The sequence below is a fragment of the Scyliorhinus canicula genome, chromosome 6, assembly GCF_902713615.1.
Source record: "Scyliorhinus canicula chromosome 6, sScyCan1.1, whole genome shotgun sequence".
In the NCBI taxonomy this organism is placed as follows: Eukaryota; Metazoa; Chordata; class Chondrichthyes; order Carcharhiniformes; family Scyliorhinidae; genus Scyliorhinus; species Scyliorhinus canicula.
In genome coordinates, this window is record NC_052151.1 from 124,706,096 (window position 1) to 124,732,052 (window position 25,957).

Below are 25,957 nucleotides of genomic sequence, written 5' to 3' on the forward strand. Positions count from 1 at the left end.
GAGGGGAGATAGATATAGGACAGATGTCAGAGGTAGGCTCCTTACTCAGAGAGTAGTAAGGGCGTGGAATGCCCTGCCTGCAACAGTAGTGGACTCGCCAACACTAAGGGCATTCAGATGGTCATTGGATAAACATATAGATGATAAGGGAATAGTGTAGCTGGGCTTTAGAGTGGTTTCACAGGTCGGCGCAACATCGAGGGCCGAAGGGCCTGTACTGCGCTGTAATGTTCTATGTTCTATTGAAGTCTTGTTTCTCGAATACACCAATTATACAGTTGGCAGATAAAAATAAAATTGAATTCTGACAATGACTGACGTCAAAAATTTAGGATAATAAGACTCGGAAATTCAAATGTAGGTTTTATAGAAGTGATAACACTTGCATTGGGTGTAACCTTGTTGGAACCTAAGACTGTTCCAGCTTTTAAAAAATGTATGTCATGTGTAAAAATGCTCCTGCAGAATTGCTGATATGGACTTTGAGTGATCTATCAAACCTTAATGGTTTTATCTTGTACTTTTTGGGCGATTGATCAAGTGCTGAAACTTATTTATTATTTATTCGATCTTGGGATGTACATGTCGCTGGCAAGGCGGCCTAATTGTTCTTGAGAAGATGGTGGTGAATCTCTGCCTTCAACCACTACAGTCCATATGGTGTAGGTACACACACACCGATGTTCAGTATGGAGGTCTAGGATTTTGACCCTGCTACCGTGAAGGATTAGCAATATAGTTCCAAGTCACAATGGTGTTGGTATGCACAGGCACCTGCTGCCTTTGTCCCACTAGCTGGTACAGTTTGTGGGTTTGGAAGCAACTGTCGAAGGCGGTCATGAGGTCAAAATTCTCCGTGCCAAACTATGCCCCTCATGGCCCTTTATAGTGCCTTGCAAACATAGAGTCAACTCATGCCAGCCCATGTCCACTTTCCTTTGCCCTTTCATCAATCATGTGGTATCCACCTAGTAATATCCACCATGGGCAGATTTCAGGACCCATGTAGAAATTAGGTAAAATAAAGTTCTAAGTATCTCTTGCAGACTTCACTATATTGAAAAAACACTCTTATTCATGAAAAATATTTACTACATTTACATTCCTTCAACTAAATAAAGCCTTACTAAAAACAAATATTTTTTTTATTTAAGTGCACAATCCCTCATAACAAGCATTGGAATTCATAGTCACACATAAAAGTGTATAATCATTTACAGCTTTCAATCAAACTGTAAAATGGGCTTAACAGTAATGCATTTATGCACTTTTTACGCACATTTATGCTGCCGTTTGATAATTCCAAAGGGCACCTGACCTCCACCAGAGGATACCTTAACTCCCTCAGGGTGTCCCAGGAACAGATCCAAAGGGTTTTCCTGTCTAACCAAACAAATCCACAAAGTTCAGATCTGCTCTGGTCTAATCTGCACACTCTGTGTTTCACACACCTGGCCTACCAAGATCCCACTTCAGTGGAGGATGCTGATGATTTAAATGGTCAGCAGCCTCCATAAACCAGGCATGCGTGAAATGCGAGCCAACTCCATTCCCACGCCCAGAGAAATGGGACGTGCTGGGGCGGGACTTGGGATTTTTGACCACTCACTGTCTTGGCGAAAATCTGGACCTATGTTTTAGTAACATTGTAACATAACAAACATATGTTCTGTGTTTGTTATTTCTAGCAAAATTATAAAAGAATTCTTAAAGAACTCAACCAGAGGCAATCTGCTTCCATGGTGTCCACGATAAGAAATGGAAGATTTCCTGGTGGGGGGCAAGAGTTAATCTGTTAATCCACACTTAATACCTTCCATGAAACTCAATCATTTGACCAAGTTTTTGACTGCCCTTCCTCATTTCCTGACATGGCATCCATTTCTTCTCCAATATTTTGTAAAGCATTTTAGGCCTTTTTGTATATTAAAGACCCTATGTAAATCCAAATAGCTGCCATTAAGTAGAGAGATGTCAACTTCTGTTTGCTCAATACTTGGCCTGAAGAACTCTTTGCGAGCACAGCATTTTGTACTGTAATTAGACACTGCAAATCCATTATGAGATTTAATCAATTAAAGGTTTTTCTTTTTTCAGCTCTGCTTGCACAAAATGGGTAGTTCTATGTATTATTCAACTTACTAAGTTTAACTTATTAAATATACTGACTTAAACTCATAAAGTAGACAAAATTGTGTGACTCAGCTCAATGAGATTCCTATAGAGTATTTCTGTACTTAATAGTTGCTGTTAGTATAATAAGACTGTTCATCGTAAGACTGTTCTCATAAGGAAAATCACTGCTGATGATGTACTGAAACTTGGACCCTTGAAAAAAAGATAATTGTGTACTTCTGAAAGACCAGTCAAAGGTCTATGATAGTAGGAATGCTTGACTTCTATCAATTTAGTGCACTCAACAGATAGAAGCTAAATGGATGATATGCAAGGTTCTGATAACTATTTGAAAAATAAAGCAGCTAGTACACATTTTGGAATATATCTTTACACCATTCATAGTTGTTAATTGGATAAATTGAGGTTAGGTTTATAGAGGTGGTGGGACACTTATTGGACAATGAGCACATGTAAAGAGGCACTTATTAATACTCTGGCAGACAACTAGGGATGGGTAATAAATGCTGGCCTAGCCAGCGATTTGCACACCCGGTAAGGAAATTATAAAAAATGGGGCGAGCAGTTATGAGTCGAACATTTGTTCTCCCCCCCCCCCCCCCCCCCCCCCCCCCTCCTGGGCTCCCGGATCTTCCGACACTCCACATATTGCAACCTCTAGACTCGGAGTCACCCTCCCTTGCAGGACCTCAGACATGATGTCTGCAAATCCCTACCTAAATCCCTTCAACCTCGGACACGCGCAGAACATGTGCACATGATTCGCAGGATCCCCCCCCCCCCCCCCCCCCCCCATGCCACACCGCCCACATCTGTCCTCCACCTCCTCTAAGAACCTGCTCATCCGAGCCACAGTCATATGAGCCCTGTGGACCACCTTAAATTGGTTCAGGCTAAGCCTGGCACACGAGGAGGGTGCATTGACTCTCCTCAGGGCCTCCTCCCATTACCCAACTTCCAACTCCCCTCCCAACTCTTCCTCCCACTTCCTCTTCACCTCCCCTATTGGAATCCCTTCCCACTCCATCAGTTCCTTATATATTTCCGAGACTTTCCCCTCCCCAACTCCTGTTTTTTGACATCACCTTATCCTGCAGCCCTCTTAGTGGGAGGCGCAGGAAGCCTGAGACCTCCCTCCGAACAAAATCCCGCACTGCAAATACCGGAACCCACTCGCACCCAGCAACTCAAACTCCTCCTCTAGCTCCTCCAAACTCAGAAAGCCCCCACAATAAAAATATCTCCGAATCTCTCGACCCCTGCCCGCGGCACCTCCTGAAGCCCCTGTCCAGCCCCCCCCGGAGCAGACGGCTGGTTGGTCACAGATCGGTGACCACACCGACGCTCCCTCCAGTCCCATATACTACCTCCATTGTCCCCACACTTTCAGGGCTACCACCTGTCTTGTGGAGTACCGAGTCAGCGGGAACGGCAGAGGTGTTGTTAACAAAGCCTTCAGGCCCGTGCCTTTGCAAGATGCCGCCTCTACCAGCTCCCACACTGACTCCTTCCCTACTACCCACTTTCTGACCATCAATATGTGAGCAGCCGAGTAATAGTTGATAAAGTTCGGGATGACCAGCCCCCCCCCCCTCACCACACCCCAGCTCAAGTAGGACCTTCTTCACCCGCAGGGTTTTCCTGACCTCGATAAAACCCAAGATCGCTGCATTCATCTTCCGAAATGTCTTTGGGATGAGGATTGGGAGACACTGAAAAACGAATAGCAATCTCGGAAGGACTGTCATTTTCACAGACTATGAGCCAAACATTTGAAATGTCTCACGTAAAGATTCTGGTCTCCTCCTTTGTTGACCTGCTGCAAGAAGTCTAACAATAGTTACAGTTTTTACTCATGCACTTTCATAGCATTGATAAGATGAACTTGGCCTCTGAAGAATAGTTTTAATTAATGTTTGTTGCGGCGTTAGAGCATTGTGTTGAAAAAGAATCAGTTACATTTACTTCGCCGAGAGGGAGATTCCAGAGTTTTACAAAAGTTATGGGCAGATTCTGAGCAGTAGATAAAGGGATGAAAAGGGAAGGTGAGATGATAAACACAATCAAAGAGATTTGTTTTAAGGAGGTTCCTGAAGCCAGAGAGAGAATATGATGCTCAGTTGTTGGACAGAAGCGTATTGAGCTGCAGATAAAATCTATTCTTAAACTTACTCATATTCACATATGATCTGTTGTGTACTCATAGGATAATTGCAGACAATGTGAAAACAGGGGAATCAATTGTCAACTTGTGTTTCTATAAAATTGGAAAATTTGGGATACTAGGTCATATTTATTGGGTTAAGATTCACATGTGTGACTCTTTATAAATAAATTTAAATAGCAGTCAATCAACAATATTTGGATTATATATATCCAATCAATAGTCTTTGTAGACAGATGGCACAAGGATGTGACTGCCTTGTCTGGCTTGAAAAGCATGGCGGCACTGTAGCACTGTTTCACCTCAGCAAGGGGGTGAAATTTGTGATGCTACACCCAGCGAGGCTATGGGTCACGTCCAAGGAACGGCATCACTATTTTGAGACGCCGGATGAGGCGTGGTCATTCGTCAAACAAGAAAAGCTGGACTTGAATTAAAGGACAGTTAAGCTTTGGTGAAATGCGGCAGTGGGGCTGGGTAACGGTACCGTTTTAATATAAGATTGTATACAATGTTGGGTGTGAGTAAGGGCTGTGGCGGTGGCTGGAGGGTGCTATGTTTTCAGCAAAGTTGAGAGACAGAAGGGGGAGGGTGCCCTGTACATGGTGCGATTTTTCGGGAAGTTGGAGCCTTGGTTCAGTAAGTGTCTCCTCGCGGAGCTACGTTAGTGTCTTTTGTTTGTTTTTCTTTTTGTATTACTATTGACTCACTGGGGCTGGAGAGGTAGCTGAATTGGTTTATTCATGTGGGGACAGGGGTCCGGTCAATGAGGCGACAGTCTGATCGGCGCCGGGGGGGGGGTAGCTACCGGGTTCAGCTGACTTGCGGGAGCGTAGTGGGGGGTGAACAAGTGCTTAGCTGGTGCTTGACTGGGGTGTTTTGGGTCGTGGGGCTGTTGGGGGGGAGGGAGGGGGGGATGTTGCTTTGCTGACAGAGGAGGTATCAATTTTGGGGAACCAATTGAGGGTCGGGCGCGGTGGCTCCCTGTGGGGGCGCTCGAGGAAGCTCGAGGTGGGCCAAGAAAGGGCGATGGCTAGTGGGGGGGGGGGGGGGGGGGGGTTAGCCCCCCCATCCAGGTTGATCACGTGGAACATGAGGGGTTTGAATGGGCCGGTCAAAAGTGCGCACATGTTCGCGCATTTAAAGGGATTAAAGACAGACAATGCTTCCGGTGACACTTTTAAAGCTCGCAGATCACACGAGATTGAGAAAGGGATGGGTAGGCCAGGTGTTTCATTCAGGGCTAGATTCAAAGACCAGGGGGGTAGCAATTCTGATCAGTAAGGGGGGGGGGGCAAGAGTGGTGGATCCCTGGAGGTTCACGCAGTCGAGAACAAAGGAATTCTCTTTTTTCTCCCACATTCATAAGGTTTACTCCCGCATAGATTTCTTTGTCTTGAGCAGGGCGTTAATCCCAAAGGTGGTGGGGATGGAATACTCGGCAATCACAGTCTCAGACCATGCCCCGCACTGGGTGACCTGCAGCCTAGTGAGGAGAGAGGGCAGCGTCCACTCTGGAGGCTGGATGTGGGGCTGCTAGTGGACGAAGAAGTTTGCGGGCGGATGAACAGGAACATCCAGGATAACCTGGAATCAAACGATATGGGTGAGGTAGCAGTGGCAACGGTTTGGGAGGCGCTGAAGGCAGTTGTCAGAGGGGAGCTCATCTCAATTCAATCCCATAAAGAAAAGAGAGAAAGAGCGGAGAGGAAGAGACTGGTGGAGGAGATACCCCGAGTGGACAGGAGGTACGAGGAGGTTCCCGAGGCGGGGCTACTGAGGGAGCGGCAGAGTCTGCAGGCGGAGTTTGAACTGTTGACCACAGGGAAAGCGGTAGCACAGCTGAGGAAGACAAGGGGGCAGTCTATGAGTATGGGTAGAAAGCGAGCAGAATGCTGGCACATCAGCTGCGAAAGAGGGAGGCAGCCAGGGAAATCGGGGGAGTAAAGAATAAGGAGGGTAACACGGCCTTGGATCCGTGGGGGTGGTGAATGGAGTCTTTAAGGAGTTTTATAGTAAACTATACGAGTCGGAGCTCCTGACGGGAGTGGAAGGGATGAGGCAATGTTTGGACCAGTTGAGGTTTCCAAAGGTGGAAGAGGACCTGGTGGAGGGACTGGGGTCCCGATTGAATTGGAGGAGATTGTCAAGAGTATAGAGGGCATGCAATCGGGTAAAGCCCAGGGGGCCGGACGGTTACCAGGTAGAATTTTAGATGAAATTTTTGGAAATACTGAGCCCACTCCTGATGAGGACCTTCAATGAGGCTAGAGAGAAAGGAACCCTCCCCCCAATAATGTCACAGGCCTTGATCTCACTCATTCTTAAACGGGAGAAGGACCCGGAACAATGCGTGTCATACAGGTCGATTTCGCTCTTAAACGTGGATGCCAAATTGCTCGCTAAGATTCTGGCCACAAGAATTGAGGATTGCGTTCTAGGGGTGATAGAGGAAGACTAGACTGGGTTTGTTAAAGGCAGACAACTCAATACCAATGTCCGGAGACTTTTGAATATTATTATGATGCCCTCAGAGGGAGGGGAGGCGGAGGTGGTAACAGCGATGGACGCAGAGAAAGCCTTTGACCGGGTGGAGTGGGAGTACCTGTGGGGAAACGCTGGGGAGGTTCCGGTTTGGTGAGGGCTTTATTGGCTGGGTGAAATTGCTGTACCAGGCGCCTGTAGCAAGTGTATGTAAAAACCGCCTGAGGCCGGGGTGCTTCAAGCTTCACTGGGGAATGAGGCAGGGGTGTCGCCTCGCCCCGTTACTATTTGTCCTAGCTATAGAACCACTAGCTATGGCGCTGAGAGCCTCGAGGAACTGCTGGGGACTGGTACGGTGGGGGATGGAACATCGGGTCTCACTATACGCGGATGATTTGCTCCTGTACATTTCGAACCCTGTGGAGGGGATGGGGGAGGTTCTGCAGATCCTGAGGGATTTCGGTAGTTTTTCAGGGTACAAACTGAACATGGGAAAGAGCGAGTTGTTCGTGATCCAGGTCAAGGGACAGAAAAAGAAACTGAAAGAGCTGCCCCTCGAAGATGGCAGAGAAAAGTTTTTGTTACCTGGGTATACAGGTGGCCAGGAAATGAGATGCCCCGCACAGGCTCAACCTGACCCGGTTGGTGGAGCAAATGGAAGGGGACTTTAAAAGGTGGGACATGCTCCCGCTGTCACTGGCAGGGAGGGTGCAGACCGTGAAAATGACTGTCCTCCCCAGATTTTTGTTTGTCTTTCAGTGCCTCCCCATCTTCATCCCTAAGGCATTTTTTAAGGGGGGGGGGGGGGGCAGCGTCATGTAAAGGTACTAGTCTGGGAGCTTTGATAACGGCTCCTTTGCCGTTCTCGCCGGCCCGTTACTCCACAAGTCCGGTGGTGGTGGCGACACTGAGGAGCTGGGGGCAGTGGAGGAGGTACAAGAGGGTGGAGGGAGCGTCGGTCTGGACCCCGATATGTAACAACCACAGGTTTGTCCCGGGTAAGATGGATGGTGGGTTCCAGAGCTGGCAGAGGGCAGGCATCAGAAGGATGGGACATCTGTTCATAGACGGAAGCTTTCCCAGTTTCAAAACGCTAGAGGACAAATTTAATCTGCCACCAGTAAATGCCTTTAAATATCTGCAAGTATGAGCCTTCCTGAAAAAACAGGTGGTGGCCTTTCTGACGCTGCCACCACTGCGGATACAGGATAGCGTGGTCTCCGGCACCTGGGTGGGGGAGGGGAGGGTGTCGGATATCTACCAGGAACTACAGGAGGCAGAGGAAACCCCAGTGGAGGAGCTCAAGGGAAAGTGGGAGGAGGAACTCGGTGAGGAGTTGGAAGCGGGTCTGTGGGCAGAGGTCCTGGGCAGGATTAATTCCTTCTCATCATGTGCCAGGCTCAGTCTAATTCAATCTAAGGTGGTCCACCGGGCACACATGACGGCAGCGAGAATGAGCAAGTTTTTGGGGTTAGAAGACAGGTGTACGAGGTGCAAGGGCAGCCCAGCAAACCATGTCCACATGTTTTGGGCATGCCCAAAGCTTAGAGAGTTCTGGCAAGGGTTCGCGAGGGTAATGTCCAAGGTGCTTAACACACGGTGGTGCTGAGTCCAGAGATAGCGATCTTTCGAGTGTCAGAAGACCCGGGAGTTCAGGGGCGAAAGAGGCCGACGTCTTGGCCTTTGCCTCCCCAGTAGCCCGGAGACGGATTTTATTAATGTGGAGGGACTCGAAGCCCCCGAGTGTAGAGACTTGGGTTACCGACATGGCTGGGTTTCTCAGCCTCGAGAAAATAAAGTTTGCCTTAAGAGGGTCTACGCTAGGGTTCTCTGGGAGGTGGCAGCCATTCGTCGACTTTCTCGGGGAAATTTAAAATGTCAGCAGCAATCCGTAGCGGTGAAGGGGGACGGTGGGAGGGGGGTGGGGTGAGTGCTTCATTGGGATGGTGTAGGAAGACTGAATCACGTTGGGTAATGTCGATTGAATTTTATTGTATATTCTCCTTTTATACTATGTTAATGTTCACTCTATCTTGTTTTGTTATTATTGTTACTACTGTTTTATTATGAAAAATTCTGCAAAGCCTTAATAAAAATATATTTTAAGAAAAAAAAGAATACTCTTAACTTATAGCTCTCAGGTGAGAAATTAATTTTCATTCTTTGTTTAACTTTTAGGACAACTGAAAAGGACAAAAGCCACTGACATTGATGTGGAGACACCAGACTCCATTCTTGTAAATACAAACTTGCGGGCTCTTATAAATAAGCACACATTTTCTGTTTTCCCTGGAGACTTCCAGCAACGACTGCTTTTCCTGCTTCCCGAGGTGGACAGACAGGTTGGTATATGGTCAATCAATAGAAATAGAGCTCTCGTTTTTGCCCACCAAATTCTAGAACCCACATGAACAACTGGTTTGTCTTCTGCTCTTTTAATGTTACTACACCCTCCTTCACCACTGTTCCTCACAGGCTCTGGCTCGATCTTCAGGACTGTGGTAGTAGAGGGCATTCTTGTAACTGTTTCATCACTTGAGATGCCTCTCCACAGTCACAGTTGACAGAATTTGTTTGGCTATATTCCCACGTCTGCATAATGGTTTTGCAGAGGCCAGCATGATCCTGAGGTGACTGGGGCACCACCAAGTAGACCAGGTAGGCCAGGTTTAGCTGGCTCCTGATTGCAGGGGTTCCTCTGAGTCATTAGATATATTAACCAATCAGCAAAATGACAGCTGTGGGGGTGTAAGAAGTAACCCCTCGATTTGAGCCTCTTTATAGCTGGCTCTTTCTGGAAGAGGATGACATAGCTTACTGGTCTGCATTGTTGGTTCTATATTGATGATACTTTCAACTTTAAGGCAGGTGTTTGTCCTCAAATCATCGGAATACAATTCGACTGAACTCATCAGATTCCACCTAAACACATAGAATTTACAGTGCAGAAGGATGCCATTCGGTCCATCGAGTCTGCACCGGCAATTGGAAAGAGTACCCCACTTAAGTACACACCTCTGCCCCATAACCCAGCAACCCCACCCAACCCCTTTTGGACACTAAAGGTAATTTAGCATGGCAATCCACCTAACCTGCACGTCTTTGGACTGTGGGAGGAAACCGGAGCACCCAGAGGAAACTCAAGCAGACACGGGGAGAACTTGCAGACATGCACAGATAGTGACCTAAGCTGGGAATCAAACCTGGGACTCTGGAGCTGTGAAGTGACAGTACTAACAACTGTGCTACCGTGCCACCCTAGAGAAAAGTGTGCCCTCAAATGCAGCCCACTATCATGAAGGAGTCAGAGTAAACGGTTTCAGAAGCACAAAACACCATCTCATAACATGATTTGATTTCCCTATCCAAAGTTATTCTTGCAAATTTACTCATCGGCTGTTGTCTTTGGCCTCCAGATTGAAACTGCAGTTTAAACAAGGCAAATGCAAAACTGAGGGAAAATTGCCATATTTTAAAAGTTTTACAATATTTGTTGGAGCATGAGTCAAGACATGACAGCTACCAGACTAGAGACAACTTTATGTGGGGAAAGATACCAGAAAATTATGAAAGTACAAAACAAGTCAGTCAGTATCTATAAAGGTAAAAATGGCATTTTGGGTTGGTAACCTTCAACAGACTGACTGCTAAGTGTTATGGGCCAGGGTTTAGAGAACCCCAAAGTGTATCATGGAGTTCACCTGACCCACAACTTTTACTAGATTGTGGTATGGGGAGCACATGGCCCACTCGACAGGTATGGTACAGCAGAAATGGAAAAGTAATTTTTAAAGCAAAACAATGTTTATTCTGTGAACTCAAGTTAACCTTTTTAAAACATACAGTGAACATCTTAGCAACCATTAATTCAAATCCAACCCCCAAAGAATACAACACTAAGTAATCCTTTAAGCTTTCCTTTTAACATCCATAAGACTTAAAACACCTTTTACCGGAAGCCCATCAGGTTAAAGTCACTACTGTTATTAGTTTTAAATCACCAGGATCGATTTACAGTCTTTAGATTACAGACAGAGACTCTAATACATCTTCTGGCTGTGATTGCAGCTATCCCGCTCTGGAAACAAAACTAAAACACACCCTGCAGCCTGATCAAAAACAAAAATAAAAAGCTGACAGACCAGCTCCACCCATTTTCTGACATCACTGCAGCAATAAACACCCATTTCTTAAAGGTACTCTCACTACAGATATTTATATGCACACCCATTTATAAACACCTATTTCTTAAAGGTACTCTCACATGACATAAGACACATCATCATTTTAGGAGGCGATTGTAGAAAGAGAGGGAAATGTGACGGGGAAGACGATGTCAGATGAGAAACAACAGTTATACCAATCACAGAGGAAATGAATGTGTTAAAGGGACTTTAAACAGCGAATAGAGAAACTTTGATGTAATATAAAAGAAAATCATTGAGTTAACGGAGATGCATAAATGGACAACAGAATGTGTAAATGTTTGGGGCTGAGAAGGCACACGAGGTCCATGTCCATCCAAAGCATGAGAATTAAAAAATCAGAAGAGAGGGGAAGGATTTGAGGAAAAAATACACGCAAACACAGTGGATCCGTCAGATTTGAGAAGAGAGAAAGGGCAACTCCAAACCAAAGATCCAGACCGCACAAGTGCTGTGCTCTGCCAGAGGATCCCTGACCCAAATGTTAACCTTTCCAGAGACTCACCAACCATACCCACAGCATGAACACCAACAACTGTAAAGAAAATGAAGGATGCAGCCTAAGATCTGAAGTTGTGTCCTCCTAGTTCCAAAGCAGTCACACGCTCTCAGTGGGCATGGACTTTACCTGAATGATTTTGGTGAGCTGCAGCTGCCTGTTGGATTTCGTGAGGCAGCATGCTGGATTCCCCTAAACCAATGTGGGCTGGCTGTTTGGTCTGAGGAATAGGAGGGCGCTGATCTTCGGTCAGCAGAGACCAGAAACAATAGAATGTTGGCCTTGTGCGGTCTCATTACTGACCATAAGGGGCAGCACAGTGGTGCAGTGGTTAGCATTGCTGCCTCACAGCGCCGATGTCCCAAATTCAATCCCAGCTCTGGGTCACTGTCCGTGTGGGGTTTGCACATTCTCCTTCTGTATGCGTGGGTTTCGCTCCCACAACCCAAAAGATGTGCCAGGTATGTGGCTTGGCCACACTAAATTACCCCTTAATTGGAAAAAATGAATTTATCAAAATATAAAAAAATAAAAATTACTGACCATAACATTAGCCAAAGGAACCAGAAAAGTGAGTAGAGTATGCTCATTGCATGCATTGCCCAGTTTCTGATGTCTTCAGCATACACAAAGATCTTAATGTTAGTTTAAATGGTCATCAGGAATGCTTGACTGTTGCTTTGATCCAACATATCATTGGGTGTGTTCCATGATTAGACCATTGTTCTTCTGTTTTGCAATGGACATTGTGGGTTTGATTCTCGGTGCTCTGGCTGGTGAAACCAAATTCACCAAACATGTATAGTAAATATCTACGGTGCCTATTGGACTAGTAGGTTCAATGCTGTGTGGTTTCACATCTGGTGACGGTGGAGGAGCCTGATGATCAGAAAACACCATTTGTGGTTTGAATATATAAACTGAAATTAAACATTGGGGGGAATTCTCCACACCCCGTCGCTAAGATTGTGCCAATAACAGGATCGGCACCGGGCAGCAGACACGTCCCCAGTCCCGGGTCCCACCCCGCCTGCCGTAGTGGGCTTCCCACCCCGCACCGGCGGGAACATGCAAACAGCTCTTATGTATTTATTTGAATGAGATTAACGGGCTGGAAACCCGAATCTCCAACTCCCTCTCCTCCCCATTATGTTCCATCCCTCCTAGTCGGGAGTCAAGGGTGTGATTTGGTACAAGTATTTACAAATGGGATCCTGGAGCCATGGCCTTTGAGAGGGAGCAAGGAGGTAGGTACCTTTTTCATTGTATTCAGGCTTGCTGGGGTGTGTGCCTGGACCTCTGGTACGAGTGGGGACCGCCTTCGTGGCAAGGATGTGGATTCGGGATCGGGGTGCCATGACTGAATCCACTGTTGCCATAACAAACTAGCAACTCACCCACTTGGTGTTACTTACTGTCTGTTCAAACTGTTGGCTACTGCCAATATCTTTGAAATGCTCTGAGGTCTCCTGATCATGTAGAGATCCATTTACCCAGCCATCTGCAAACCCTCATGTATCCGCAGTATGATCAGGGAGATGGGCATGGCCATGCTCAATCGCCGGACCACCAGGTGTTGGGACTCCTCATTGCGCTACTTAGATGCACAGCTCCACAGCAGAGGAAGCAGGAAATTAACAGAGATAACCCACATAAGGGACACAGTCACCGGTAGCTGCTGGAACCCTCCCTGGCACACAGCCCCTTGCAGAGTAGCAGCCTCACTGTTAAGTCTATCAGCTTTCCCACTCCGAAGAACCAAGTGAATTCTCCAGCACTGCAAGGTGAAACATGCCCCATTGGTCTCACACGGTATAAGTGTATGGTTCCCAGACCACCCAGGAAACCTGAACAACTCCTTGTCACAACTTCTGTGTTAAACACAGGCTCCACATCACACTGCAGCCAAGCTCCAGGCAAAGGCACACAACCCACAGTGACCCCACCTGTAAGACCTCTCTGCACACCAGTCTTTTAGCTTAGAGGCGTATGTCTGTACAGTATAAACATCTCCACCACACACCAGCTCCAACATTCTGGTGGAGAGGCACAAGGCTCATCAATGAGACTACCCACAAGAGACCCCACTGGGAGAACCAGGACAGGGACCACAGAGCCCATCACTAACACCTGTTGTGGAAGCCACCGGTGAACCATTTAAAGGGACAGGCGGTGAGGATAGAGGATTTGCACACCAAGAGCCGGGTGAAAGTCACTGATGGTGACAGGGCTACAGTGTCAAGTACCATGGGGCGGGATTCTCTGATCCTGAGGCTAAGTGTTGACACCGTCGGAAACACCATCGTGTTTCTCGATGGCGTCAACACGGCCCCAATATCAGCAATTCACGCTGGAGCGGTTCATGCCGCTCCAGCTGCTGATCCGGCTGTGGAATGGGCACTGGTGGATGCGCGCATGCGCAGTGGGTCTGGTGCGAACCCGTGCATGCGCAGTCCCACCGGCGTGATTTCCGCACGTGCGCGGTGTCTCCCCTGTCCGTGCTGGCCCCGACCCAACATGGCGCAGGAGTACAGGCCCAGAAGAAAAGAGGCCGGGAGACAGAGAGGCCGGCCTGCGGTTTCCGACCGCGGGCCAAGCCACATCGGAGGCCGCCCCGGGATCCCCCCCCCCCCCCCCCCCCACACACACACACACACACACACAGGTCACCACCTGACCCTTCAACGCCGTGGTCCCGCCGACTCAGAGCAAGTTAGAACGGTGCCGGCGAGACTCAGGGTTTTTTTTACGGCCGCTCGGCCCATCTGGGCCAGAGTTCGCGGGGGTGGGTGCGTAGAGCGGCCCCCGACTGGTGCTGCGCCCGTCCCAATGGCGCCGGGGCGGTGTGGCGCGATTCGCGCGGCCCCTCGGCGATTCTCCGACCCGGCGCAGGGTCGAAGAATCCTGCCCATGATCTAGAAGGGGGCGGGCGGGGGGAAGAATGGTGAGGATAGCCGAGCAGCCAAACTCTGGGTAACCGTGTAACTGGGGGTTTCGATGGTCAAGGGAAGTCCCACCTTCCTTTTTTTTAAAAGAAACATTTTATTAAGGTATTTGTAATTTTGTAATAATAACAGTAACAACAACAGTAAACAATGCAACTCCAAATATAAACATATTGCATAAATCCTCTCCATCCCTAACAAGTCCCTCCTATCCTAAACAGAAAATCGCCTACTTCCCCTCCCCTTTAAATGTTTTGCCTTTGCTGACAGTTAATTTTCCCCGAAGAAGTCGACAGATGGCTGCCACCTCCGGACGAACCTTAGCTTGGACCCTCTTAGGGTGAACTTGATTTTCTCAAGATAGAAACACAGCCATGTTGCTAACCCAGGTCTCCAATTTGTGATTTTATTCAAAAACTTGGAGGAGGGGGCTGAAGTGTGGGTCAGTAAATTTGCTGATGTCACCAAGATTGGTGGAGTAATGGATGAGGTGGAGGGCTGTTGTAGGCTGCAAAGAGCCCAGAGCTGGGCCGAAAAATGGCAGATAGAGTTTAACCCTGATAAGTGTGAGGTGATTAATTTTGGTAGAAAAGATTTGAATGCGGATTACAGGGTCAACGGTAGGGTTCTGAGGCATGTGAAGGAACAGAGAGATCTTGGGGTTCATGTCCACAGATCTCTGAAGATTGTACATCAAGTGGATAGAGCTGTGAAGAAGGCTTATAGTATGTTAGCGTTTATTAACAGGGGGCTTGAGTTTAAGAGCCGCGGGGTTATGCTGCAAGTATACATGACCCTGGTGAGACCACATTTGGAGTATTGTGTGCAGTTCTAGTCACCTCATTATAGGAAGGATGTGGATGCATTGGAAAGGGTGCAAAGGAGATTTACCAGGATGCTGCCTGGTTTGCAGGATAGGTCTTATGAGGAAAGGTTGAGGGAGCTAGGGCTTTTCTCTTTGGAGTGGAGGATGAGAGGCGACTTAATAGAGGTTTATAAGATGATGAGGGGGATAGATAGAGTGGATGTTCAGAGACTATTTCCTCGGGTGGATGTAGCTGTTACAAGGGGGCATAACTATAAGATCAGATTGGGAGATATAGGAGGGATGTCCGAGGTAGGTTCTTTACCCAGAGAGTGGTTAGGGTGTGGAATAGACTGCCTGCTGTGATAGTGGAGTCGGACACTTTAGGAACTTTCAAGCGGTTATTGGATAGGCACATGGAGCACACCAGAATGACAGGGAGTGGGATAGCTTGATCTTGGTTTCGGACAATGCTCGGCACAACATCGAGGGCCGAAGGGCCTGTTCTGTGCTGTACTGTTCTATGTTCAGTGGCTTCGTGTCCCTCCACGCTAGCAGTATCCATCTCCGGGCTACCAGAGAGGCAAAGGCCAAGACATCAGCCTCTCTCACCCACTGGTCTCCCGGATCTTCCGACACTCCAAAAATCGCCACCAATGGACTCGGCACCACCTGTGTTTTTAGAACCGTGAACATGACATCTGCAAAACCCTGCCAGAATCCCCTAAGCTTCGGGTATGCTCAAAACATACGGACATGATTTGTTGGCCCCCTCGCACACCTGTCCTCTACCCCAAAAAACTTGCTCATCCGGGCCACCGTCATCGGCGAGAACGGCAGAGGTGCCGTTATCAATGGCCCCCCCCAGACTTGTGTCCTTGTACAATGCCGCTTCCACTCGCTCCCACACCGACCAACCCCCACTACCCACTTCCTAATCATGGCTATATTTGCCGCCCAGTAATAGTTGCTAAAGTTCAGCAAGCCTAGCCCACCCTCCCCTGGACTACTCTCCAGCAACCCTTTCTTCACTCGCGGCGTTTTACCCACCCGCACAAAACCCAAAATCACCTTGTTTACCCGTTTAAAAATGGCCCTTGGGATAAAGATGGGGAGGCACTGAAAAACAAACAAATCTGGGGAGGACCATCATTTTCACTCTGTACCCTCCCCGCCAGTGACAGCGGGAGCATGTCCCACCTACTAAAGTCCTCCTTCATTTGCTCTACTAGCTGGGTCAGATTTATCTTATGTAGTGTTCTCCCATTTCCGTGCCACCTGGATTCCCAAATAGCGTAAGCTCCCTCCCACCACTCTAAACGGCAAGGGTAGTCCCACCTGTCTGAAAGTCTCTGTTTCTCCCCTTCCTGCCACACAGCAATGGAATTTGGAACTCAGCCTACCATGCTAGCTCTCTACCTGGTCGCTGCTGCTGTAGTGGATGCATGGTGGCAGGAGTCCTAGGGCAGACCCTGCACGACAGGAGCCTGCCCGGAATATCAGGGGCTAGCCGGTGAGGCTCAAGTGTCGGCTGACCTCCAGACCGAGGAGGTCAGCCGAAGGCGGTGACACATCAGGCTATGTTTCTACCACAAGCACTTGTCCTTCGAGGACCTGCCAGACCACGTGTGCTGCTGTCGACTTCTCCTCACCGAAGAGTCCGTGCGCTACCTGTGCCAGATGATTGCTCACCTGGCACCAGGTGGATGCCGTCAACTTCTATGCATCTGGCTCCTTCCAGGGCTCGAGCGTGGACATGTGCGGGATTTAAAAATTTTTTTAGAGTACCCAAATAGGGGCAGCAGGGTAGCATGGTGGTTAGCATAAATGCTTCACAGCTCCAGGGTCCCAGGTTCGGTTCCCGGCTGGGTCACTGTCTGTGTGGAGTCTGCACGTCCTCCCCGTGTGTGCGTGGGTTTCCTCCGGGTGCTCCGGTTTCCTCCCACAGTCCAAAGATGTGCGGGTTAGGTGGATTGGCCATGCTAAATTGCCCGTAGTGTCCTAAAAAGTAAGGTTAAGGGGGAGTTGTTGGGTTACGGGTATAGGGTGGATACGTGAGTTTGAGTAGGGTGATCATTGCTCGGCACAACATCGAGGGCCGAAGGGCCTGTTCTGTGCTGTACTGTTCTAATTCTAATTCTAATTCTAAATATTATTTTTTCCCAATTAAGGGGCAATTTAGTGTGGCCAATTCACTCACCCTGCACATCTTCTTGAGTTGTGGGTGTGAGACCCACACAGACACGGGGTGAATGTGCAAACTCCACACGGGCAGTGATCTCGGACCGGGATCGAACCCGGGTCCTTGGCGTCACCATGCTGCCCCTTGTGCAGGATTTTGCAAATGCCTATGCACATGTGCATCCGAGATGTCACGGATATCCTATTCATCCAGGCAGTTGTCAACATTCACTTCAACCTGGACCAGATCCACCAGGATGCCCTGGCTGCTGGATTTGCGTCATCGCTGGTATGCCCCAGTTCCAGGGGTTATTGATGGCACACATGTCGCCATGTGACACGACATGTGACCCTGTTTTGCCAGCTGCCCATCGGATGTGCCACTGTCAGGTGGGGGGAGTTCAGAAGGGCCCCATCCCTTCCTCCTCCCTATAGGTGCTCGCTGCGCCCGAGGCTACTTCATGGGATGGAGGGGCAGCCAGAATGAGCTCCAGAGGCCTCAACGTTATCTGGCACTGCCAGTCCTGCAGGCCTGCCCTGGTCTGAACCATCGTGTCGATGCCCACAGCCATGTGACTGGGACATGTCCCTCAGCGAGTGAGCCATGCCCCTCATTGTCTCGGTCATTTTCCTCTGTGACAGTGTCATTTCCCTCTGTGACAGTGTCATTTCCCTCTGTGACAGTGTCATTTCCCTCTGTGACTGGTTATGGTCAACACGGCCAATGCTCTCAGTGCCCTCAGCCATGACCCTTTGTGAGTGGGCGACACTCTGGAGGGCCGCAGCAATGTCCATGTGCACCTGGGGCATGTCCGCCGTGGCTGGACCCTCCTGTCCTGCGCCTCAGCCGTGGACAGCACCGTGTGGCCCAAGCCTTGGATGTCCTGACATTTGGCTCTGATTTCTTGCTCCAGGCCTTCTACCGCAAAGCCGCCCATCTCCTGTGCCTGAAGCAGAGCCCGAACTCCTCCAACTGTTCTTGCAAGCACTGGAATGTTGCTGACATCTCCCCCTGTAAACTCTGAAACTGCATCAGTGATGGGATCATCTTTTCCAGGGGTGTGACATCTGTCTTGGGGGCAACTGTTCCCTGGGATCAGGCAGCCCTCCGACCTGCCGCTCCCTTGATTGGCTGCAGCATGTGTGTGGTGTTCACTAAAGAGTGACCCTGGAGCCTGACCACTAACATGTCCCATCAAGGTGATAATCTCTGTGCTGATAGATGGTGCTGTTGAACACAGCACTGAGAAGTCTTTGTCATCCGCGAAGCTCTGCATCAGGGTGTTTTGAGGGTCCGGAGGCGGGGGCTGCGATCCCGGATGGCTCGGCGTGATCTGGTAGGTATCCTGCAAGATTGGTATGGTAGCACTATTGCTCCGGTGTCCCAGGTTCAATTCCTGGCTTGGGTTGCCGTCTGTGTGGAGTCTGCACATTCTCCCCATGTCTACGTGGGTGCGTTTCCTCCGGGTGCTCTTGTTTCACTCCCACAAAGTGGAAAGACGTGCTGTTAGATAAATTGGACATTCTGAATTCTCCCTCTGTGTACCCGAACAGGTGCCGGAATGTGGCGACTAGGGGCTTTTCACAGTAAATTCATTGCAATGTTAATGTAAGTCTACTTGTGACAATAAAGAGTATTATTATTATTAAGACAAAGGACATTGGGTCAGCTCTTGGGAGGGACGGGACTATGGAAGATGAAAGACTCACTTGAGATAGAACATCTGGATAAAGTTATATTAGACCCTCACTTCTCTGGCACATGCCGAACTCCATGGCAGCCACTCAGCTCTTCCTCACAGGTTCCATGGCCCATTTTTCAAAGGGGTTCAGCACGCATAGCTCTGGCATGCCTTCGCCCTTCTTCTGGCGCTCCCTTCGTTATTGCCCTGCTTTATCCTTGGGGACACAGAAAGGACATAGTGAGATGTCAGCACACCAGTTTTATGGAAAGGGTTTCTAACTGGTGGCATATTGGGCAAGGTGCCTGGCCAAAGAGGGCAGTGCACGTGTTGGAGGTTCCTGAGGGGCATGTTGGTAGGTGGAGTGTTACTGACATATAAGGGTTTCGGGGCAAATGTCAGGGATCAAGGATGGAAGTGATGCCAGGATTACACAGGTGGTTAATCACCTAAGCTGCTTCATCTTCTTCCTGGTGCATGCCGGTCCTCTTGGTGAGGCTGCCAGCACTCACTGCCTCTGCCACCTTGTCCTAGGCTTGATTCATTACAGCTGGCTGGTGTCTCCGCCCCACCCTGCTGAATGGGGTGTGCCTCCTCTGCTCAACTGCGTCCAACATCCTGTGGATGTCCACATGAAGGCGGCCTGGTACCGGATTTTTGGCAGCCATCTTCTTCGTCTCCCCAGCACTCCTAGTGGCAATGCAAATATTAGCTGATTCTGCGCTAGCAGGAGCACCTAGGTCTGGATTCTCTGTTTCACCAGCAGTGGGTCAGATTTCCCGACGGTATGGGGGTGCCCACAATGGGAAATCCCATTGGCTGGTTGCTGGGACGGAGGATCCAGCCCTAGTTTCTGAAACGGAGAATCCTGCTCATTAACTTCAGCAGTAGTGTGTAATATAAGCGATATTCAACTGACAGTATGTTTCACACCCTGCCCATTTTCTTTCCCTTTGAAGAGAATGGAAAATAAAGTCGGGCAGAGTGTGAAATTTGCGGATGAATTACTATTAGCTATTTTGCATTGCCACCAAAGTCAACGCTCACCTCCTGTGTTTTTAATTTTTTATCTGCCCTGGATAAATGCAGCGGTTATACACCGAGGCTCCTTCTCCAGAATGTACATGTGACTGCCTTTGCAATACTTTTTTAAATTAATTTTTACAATTAAGTTCAATTTAGTGTGGCAAATCCACCTGCCCTGCACATCTTTGGGTTGTGGGGGTTAGACCCACGCAGACACTGGGAGAACCTTTGCAATACTTTTGACCCAATGTGTTTTAATTTTTCCCGTAGGTGGGTACAGATGGTTTGATGCGTTTGAGCACCTCAGCACTGAATAATGAATTCTTTACTTCTGCAGCCCAAGGCTGGAAAGAACGGTTATCGGAAGGTGAGTAACTTATGTCAATTAGCAAAAGAAAATGGTAATCCGATAAAAATGCGCAACTTGGATTCCTCCACCTAAAAGAAGCACACAGTAGTTGTCCATTAAAATATTGAATTTGAGCCCAGTCGTGGTAGCAGCCCTGAGGGTGTGGGGACAATGGAGACAGCACATGAGATTGGAGGGGGCATCAGTGTGGTCACCGATCTGTGATAATCACCGGTTTGTTCCGGGGGGACTGGACAGGGGCTTTTGGAGGTGGCAGCGGCAGGGATCGAGAGATTTGGGGATCTCTTCATTGATGAGGGCTTCCTGAGCCTGGAGACATTAGAGGAGGAGTTTGAGTTGCTGGGTGGGAATGGGTTTCGGTACTTCCAGGTACGGGACTTTGTCCAGAGGCAGGTTCCAAGCTTGCCTTGCCCTAAGGGGACTACATGATAAGGTGATGTCAAAACCGGGAGTTGGGAGGGGATGGTCTCGGAGATATACAAGGAGTTGATGGAGTGGGAAGGGGTCCCTATCGGGGAGGTGAAGAGGAAGTGGGAGGAGGAGTTGGGAGGGGGGTTGGACATCGGACTATAGGAAAAGGCCTTGAAGAGCGTCAATTCATCCTCGTCGTGTGCCAGGCTTAGCCTGATCCAGTTCAAGGTGGTTCATAGGGCTCATTTGACTGTGGCCCGGTTGAGTAGGTTTTTTGAGGAAGTGGAGGACAGGTGCAGATGCTGTGGGGGAAGCCCGGCAAATCATGTGCATATGTTCTGGACGTGTCCGAAGTTGAGGGGATTCTGGCAGGGATTTTCGGACATCATGTCAGAAGTCCGGGAAGGGAGGGTGACTCCGAGTCCAGAAATGGCAATATTTGGGGTATCAGAGGATCCTGGGGCCGGGAAGGGGAAAGCCGTTGTTTTGGCCTTTGCCTTGCTGCTGGCCTGGAGACGGATTTTGCTGGGATGGAGGGACTCGGAGCCTCCAAAGTTAGGAGTGTGGGTTAGTGACATGGCAGGGTTTCTCCGGCTGGAAAAGATTAAGTTCGCCTTGAGAGGTTCAATTCAGGGGTTCGCTCGGAGGTGGCAGCCGTTCAGCGACATTTTTAAGGAAAACTGAACATCAGCAGAAAGAGGGGGAGAAAAATGAGAGGCATGGCAGTGTAAAACGAGACAGGGAATCTAATATACGGGTAGTTAGGAGCTAGGGCGGGGGGGGTTAGTTGGTTATGTTATTGTAATATTGTTGCGTGTGTCGGGCCGCTAGGCTGTTTAGAATGTTAATTTGTTAAACTGTGAAAATTATAAATTCTTCAATAAAACATTTTCTAAAAAAATGTTTTCTAAAAAAAAATATTGAATTTGTTTTGCAGCTCTTTTATGCATTAAGTGGTATGTGTCATAGCTGGCAGTGAGTTATGAGTATCTCCCTAGGTCTAATCAATGTGTGGTGTACTTGCATCACTTGTAAAATATAGTTATATTGCATTTTTTAAATTTCAAAAGTTTCCAGAATAATACATAGTGTAAAACTGCTGTAATACAGGAAAATGTGTTGCATGTTCCATCATTTGTCTTAAGTTGAATCCTCAACCCATTGTAATATCCGTTTTCTGCAAAATCTCCTCAAGCTCACATCCGTGCATCATTTATCAAGTCTAAACCTGAATAGGGCAGCTTGGTGGCGCAGTGGGTTAGCTCTGCTGCCTTGTGGCGCCGAGGGCCCAGGTTCGATCCCGGCTCTGGGTCACTGTCCGTGAGGAGTTTGCACATTCTCCCCGTGTTTGCATGGGTTTCACCCCCAGAGATCTGCAGGCTAGGTGGATTGGCCACACTAAATTGCTCCTTAATTGTAAAAAATGAATTGGGTACTCTAAATTTTTTTATTTTAAGTCTAAACCAGAATGAAAACTAGCTTTTTTATTATTTAATCTGAGAGAAGCTATGTGAAAGGTAAGCAGTTGTTAAAGCATTTTTAAAAATTAAAGTGTCAAATATGTGGAAACGTTGGGATAGGACTGTTTCAAGTACAAGACATGGGCCTTCTCTGTGTGAATTGCTACATGACGAGTTTTCTTGTCAAATTAATTAGTATGACAAGATTACAAAAGGAAATGAAGCAATTCCCAATGTGGATGCAGTGGTAGCCCCAAGCAGCCCAGGAATGTGTCTGACTGTTACAGAATGAGACTGACCGTTGTTTGGGAGATGATCACCCAGCCTCTGTGGGTGGAATGATCCTTAGAGGGAGTGAAAGGAGGAAGAAGTATATTTTCAAATAACAGGAGATTAAAAACAACAATTCAGTTTGCAGTCGGCAAATAATGTTCGTAATTGTTCATGCCTGGAGGTAAGTGCATTAGAGTTTTTGTGACTGAGGTCGGGGGCCTGTATTTGCAGAAGCTTTGAATCTGCAACATGACCAGCAAGAGAAGTTACGGCTGCAGTGTGGGGATGAAGAAGAGGGTTCTCACAGATGGCCCTGCCCACCAAGTGTTTTCCATTACCACTTCCTCTGACCAAGGAGCAATTCCTGATATGACTCAGTTTCAACAAGGTGATGGTCACTGAACTATATCACCCCCTACAATCTGACCTGGAGCTTCATACTAAGGCAATGAGGGCCCTGCTCGAACATTTCTCAGTAAGCTATTCTTAAAGCATCTGAGAGGTCATGGAGGCCATCTATTCCAGTAGACACGAGTACATCATTTTCCCCACTCAGCAGAGACTAACTGGATGAAAGTGCACATGGATTCAGGGTGCCATGCAAGTGACTCTGCGGGCCCATAATGTCAGTGAAAAGAAGTACAGTTACCATAAGAGCTATGTTGCTATAAATTTGCAGCTGGTGTGCGACCACTCTCAATAGTTCATTTTTGTGAATTTCCCTTATCCTAACAACATCAGGATGCATTCATTATGTGCCAATCAGCCATACCCACTATCTTCAGGCCATCATGGAGGCCGAGAAGCTCGCTCTTCAGGGACAAAAGCTACCCCCTGCACATGTGGCTGATAAACTCCTGAATTACCCGGTCACACGAGGACAGTGGAAAAATGATGAGAACCAAGAAACCATGAGAAACATTTTGGGGCAGATAGTTGGCTTGCGTGAGCAGCAGTTTCACTGCCTTGTCCAATCTGGGGGGCAGGGCCCTCCAGCATGTGCCAGAGTGGGTTTCGAAATTTATCATGGTCATCCTTAAAATCTGCCACCATCAGGACACAACCATTGTCCCTAGGAGTCTAGAGGCCACCTCAGTGTAGGAGGAGAAAGAAGAGGAAAAGAAGGAGGCAGAAAGAATGCATCCTGGATCCCCTTGCTCTGGAGAGGTGTCACAAAGCGCTTTCACCGACTCTTTTTCAATGAAGCTACTTCCCGTGACAAGCTTGGAGCCACCATTTCCCAATTCTACATCCTTCTAAAATGTCCCATCACATCAACCCATTGGCTATCATCCTACAATAACGAACAGCCACAAAACCTTATTAATATCTTATCCCAAAAGTGGTTCCAATTGTACAAACAGAAATGAATTACCTAGTGCTCCTTTGCCCATGGCCATAGTATGGTTTGTGGTAAGGCATGATTTTGTATGAGGGAGGTCACAGATGACCTTGCAAAACAACTTTGAGCAATCCTAAGCCTTCAGTGTGTGGCTTCAGATTGTAAGACCTCAGCATGGGCAGCAGGAGTCTAAGCTGGTTTAGCAGGAGAGTAGTAGCAGAGGAACTGGTGGAGTAACAATGGCGGGAACTCAAATGCTCTGAACCTTAGAGAGGACAGCAGGTTCATTTTGCATGGTGCCACAGCCCCGTCCTCAAGGAGGCACTTCAGAATCAACGTAATCTGTTAGAATACATATTGCTGGACAGCCACAAGACCTGCAGCCCCTTGAGCACTGAGATCTGCACCCATGAAGGCAGGTGTCTGAGCCTGCAAAGCAGCAAGTATAGATCTTGTAACTTGAGTCTGAACTTTCACTGCAGCACTGAGACATTGGGTGACTTCTGCCAATGCTGCAGTGGAAGTTGAGACAGCAATCACCAGACACTGCATCACGGCTGTGTCTGCCAGTGCAATATGGAGATGACCAGCACTTCCAGGGTGGAAAGGATGGGCTCCAAGATCCGTGCAACACACTGTGCCACATTGTAGCCAGCCTCCTCTATGTGCCTGGAAAGTGACAGGAGCGTTTGAATGTAAAGCAAGAGGCCCATGGTTACACCTCCTGCAGTTTGGACATTGTGTGAGAATGAGGTGGGACTTCAGAAGGGCCATAAGGCAGTAACAGACCATCATCATCATCAATGTCCTCTGCCACATTGAATACTATTGGCTGTATTCGAGCCAGCCTCATGATTCAAAGTGTCATCTTTCATTTTCTGTTAAATATAAATCTTATTCCTTTGACATTAATTTTACATTTTCCTCTTCCATTTTTGTCCTTCTTTCTTGGATCAAATCTAATACATGCTACTGAGTGGCTAGGTGGTAACCAAAGCCCACCAACTGTTCCACAGCTAGTTTCCAGGAAGTATAGAAGAGCAGCTTGCGTTATTTCCACATTCATTTGATTTTAGTTTTCTTCCTCTTTTGTGAGGAAGCAGCTTGAACCTGCATAGCTCCTACCTGGATGATTCAGTTTATATTGGGAAATAAGCATGTGAACAATATTGTCCAGAAACTCTTGAACTGCCACTTTTGTGCTTCACACATTACTACATTGGACCACAGACTAACCTGGGATTCCTATTGGGTACTGTTGCTCGTTCTTGGTGAGTGTGCTTTATACTCAATTTGGCTCTGTTTCGTTCCTTAGCTCTAGAGTTGCCAGGTATCGTTAAGATACCGCCACAAGTTTCAAATTCAAGTTCAGACCAATAACTCCATACACCAGTTAGTAAGTTCAAACAAGACACGTTTATTATAATAGTTATCTACTAATTATGCATATAGAACTACAAGACTAGGCTAATCCTACCACTAACAGGCCAAATACTTATCTGGATAAGGGAACTGCTGGATCAGGGAACAATGGCCTCTAGCTTTGTCCTGGATCCGCAGGCTTCCAGTCGGTGTGGACTAAAGGGGTCAGGAGTGTCTACTCTCGTAGCGTGCGTTGTATGACACTTACTTGATGGCGGCTGCTGACCAGGCCTCCCCTTCTCAAGGTCTTCTGCTGTAACGGTGGTCAAGGAGAGTGCTGGCTAAGAGGAGCTGGTCAAGAGAGCGAATCAGTTCTGTGACCTGTCTTTTATAGGTCCCAGGGGCTTTGCATCCTTCAGGGCGGACCCTCTATAAACCTGCAATCGATTGGGTCTCTTCCCAATCGATTGATTTGAATTTCCCCAATAACGGGGCAGTCCCTCGACCACTGGGCGGTTCTTGGGGCTTATTGTTTTGGACTTCTTTTGGCGCCGAGAAGTCTGGCCTTCTATTCAGTGTAGCGATTTGAGTTAACTTGTTTCCATTGTACCT

General features: G+C 48.0%; 1 protein-coding gene across 13 annotated transcripts in view; it reads left to right on the forward strand.

Moving 5' to 3' along the window:
* asxl2 (ASXL transcriptional regulator 2) overlaps nt 1–25,957 on the forward strand; it is a 360,043-nt gene that overhangs the window by 297,118 nt on the left and 36,968 nt on the right. For all 13 annotated transcript variants that reach the window (XM_038800064.1, XM_038800070.1, XM_038800063.1 and 10 more), the window contains 2 exons: nt 8,963–9,126; nt 20,398–20,494. In XM_038800064.1, the coding sequence (XP_038655992.1) occupies nt 8,963–9,126; nt 20,398–20,494 (261 nt within the window). The remainder of the gene's footprint in view (nt 1–8,962; nt 9,127–20,397; nt 20,495–25,957) is intronic.